Consider the following 1,519-nt stretch of genomic DNA (forward strand, 5'->3'; position numbering starts at 1 on the left):
GACAAAGCTCGCTATAGACTTTGTCTACAGTAATCTTTGCCATCATTGCTATGGAGACTTCTCCTACAACAGGGCATAAACAGCTGCAGGGCTTTGTGAACATCGCTGGGCTCAAATGGTTGACGATTAAGAAGAGACTGCCTAGGGCTCACGTAGAACGCGCCAGAGGCACTGATGCTGACAACAATCGCTACTGCTCTAAGGACGAGACCGTGTGGGGAAACCCTCAACACAAGGGAAGCGCAACGACCTAGAGACCATCTATTCGGATATCGAGAGTGGGATGACCTGGAACGGCTTGGTGTCGAAACACCGCTCCTCTATCTTCCGGTATGAGCGGATCGTCCGCTCAATGATACGCATAGTGGTTGAGGAAGCTGATGTTGTTCAGCCGAAAGAAGTGATGATCCTCTTCGGTAACACCGGCACTGGGAAGACGACTACTGCTCGTTCGGAATCCAAAGGAGCCATCTACCAAGTCTTTAACCCTCGGTGGTTCGATGGGTATGAGGACGGCTACCACACCACGATCCTGTTCGACGAATTCACGGGTCAAATCCCCATCGAGGAACTACTACAACTAACTGACCGCTGGCCAGTCACTAAGGAAGTGAAAGGAGGCACCACGTTTGTCAACCCCTTTAAGGTTGTTTTCACGAGCAATATCGCCCCGCAGGTATGGTTCCCGCAAGCCACACCATCCCAGAAGGCGGCTTTCTTCAGGCGGGTGACCGACATAAGGCACTTTATTGACAAGCTGACGCTAAAGCTCTTTAGTTAGTATTCTTGTATTCATCAAACGTTACACTTCTCTTGAAAGGGCATGTACCTGTTCTGTGATCGACAGTAGGAGTAAACAGTAGAGGGCTCTGCTGAGGCAGGTGGGTCTTTAGGTACAGGTTTTCGGGTTCGGTTCCGTATCGCATCGTTCGTTATGCATTTACTGTGCAGCAGTAGCAGCTTGCCTGTTCCTGAACAGCTTGCCTATTCAATCATGGTAAATTAAATCATGGCGACTAAGGGCAATCATGGTAGACCTCCCACAACGCAAGTTTTTGTTCGGAGATTACTGGCCCCTTCTTTGAAGACTATTGCAGCTTGCCCAAGGATGTTCGAGGTCCTAGATGTGTTCGTTAAGGTGGGCGAGGGAACCTGGTACTGGTCCCAGGGGCAGAAAGGAGGGATAGAAGGTTGGCATGCCTTCCTTTGGAGCATTACTAATAGCTTTCTGAGGAGCAGACTTCAGTAAAACTAGCGTGGGAAGCGCTGCTTACAATGACGATGTGGTCTTGTTGAACTACGAGCTAGGTCAGAGAACCTCTCGCGTGGTCCGGACTACTTGGCCGGCCCGGCCCAACAGATCATGTTGGAGCCCGGCCCATGGCTTTATGCTGTGACGTATGCTTTGACGGATCGTGTGACAGGAAAGCGCATTCTGTTTTACTGATCAGGATACTTTACAGCTTGGCTCAAGGCATTGGCTCAAGGCATTGGCTCAAGGCATTGGCTCAAGGCATTG

The 1,519-nt window shown here is 50.4% G+C and overlaps 1 protein-coding gene across 2 annotated transcripts; it reads left to right on the top strand.

Annotated features, from left to right (window-relative positions):
• Window positions 1-283: 283 nt before the first annotated feature.
• Window positions 284-781, top strand: KVP18_002771 (uncharacterized protein; the record flags this gene model as incomplete). 2 transcript variants are annotated; one of them, XM_067953944.1, is made up of 1 exon in its annotated part: window positions 284-781. In XM_067953944.1, the coding sequence occupies one exon, from the start codon at window positions 284-286 to the stop codon at window positions 779-781; it is 498 nt and encodes a 165-aa protein (XP_067811532.1). The 2 variants fall into 2 exon arrangements, with proteins under 2 accessions (XP_067811532.1, XP_067811531.1); XM_067953943.1 differs by having other exon boundaries at window positions 404-781.
• Window positions 782-1,519: the final 738 nt, after the last annotated feature.

Source organism: the organism of the source record quoted next (genome assembly GCF_019968955.1).
Source record: "MAG: Porospora cf. gigantea A chromosome Unknown PgA_NODE_2144_length_4020_cov_416.726, whole genome shotgun sequence".
NCBI classification, from domain to species: domain Eukaryota; phylum Apicomplexa; class Conoidasida; order Eugregarinorida; family Porosporidae; genus Porospora; species Porospora cf. gigantea A.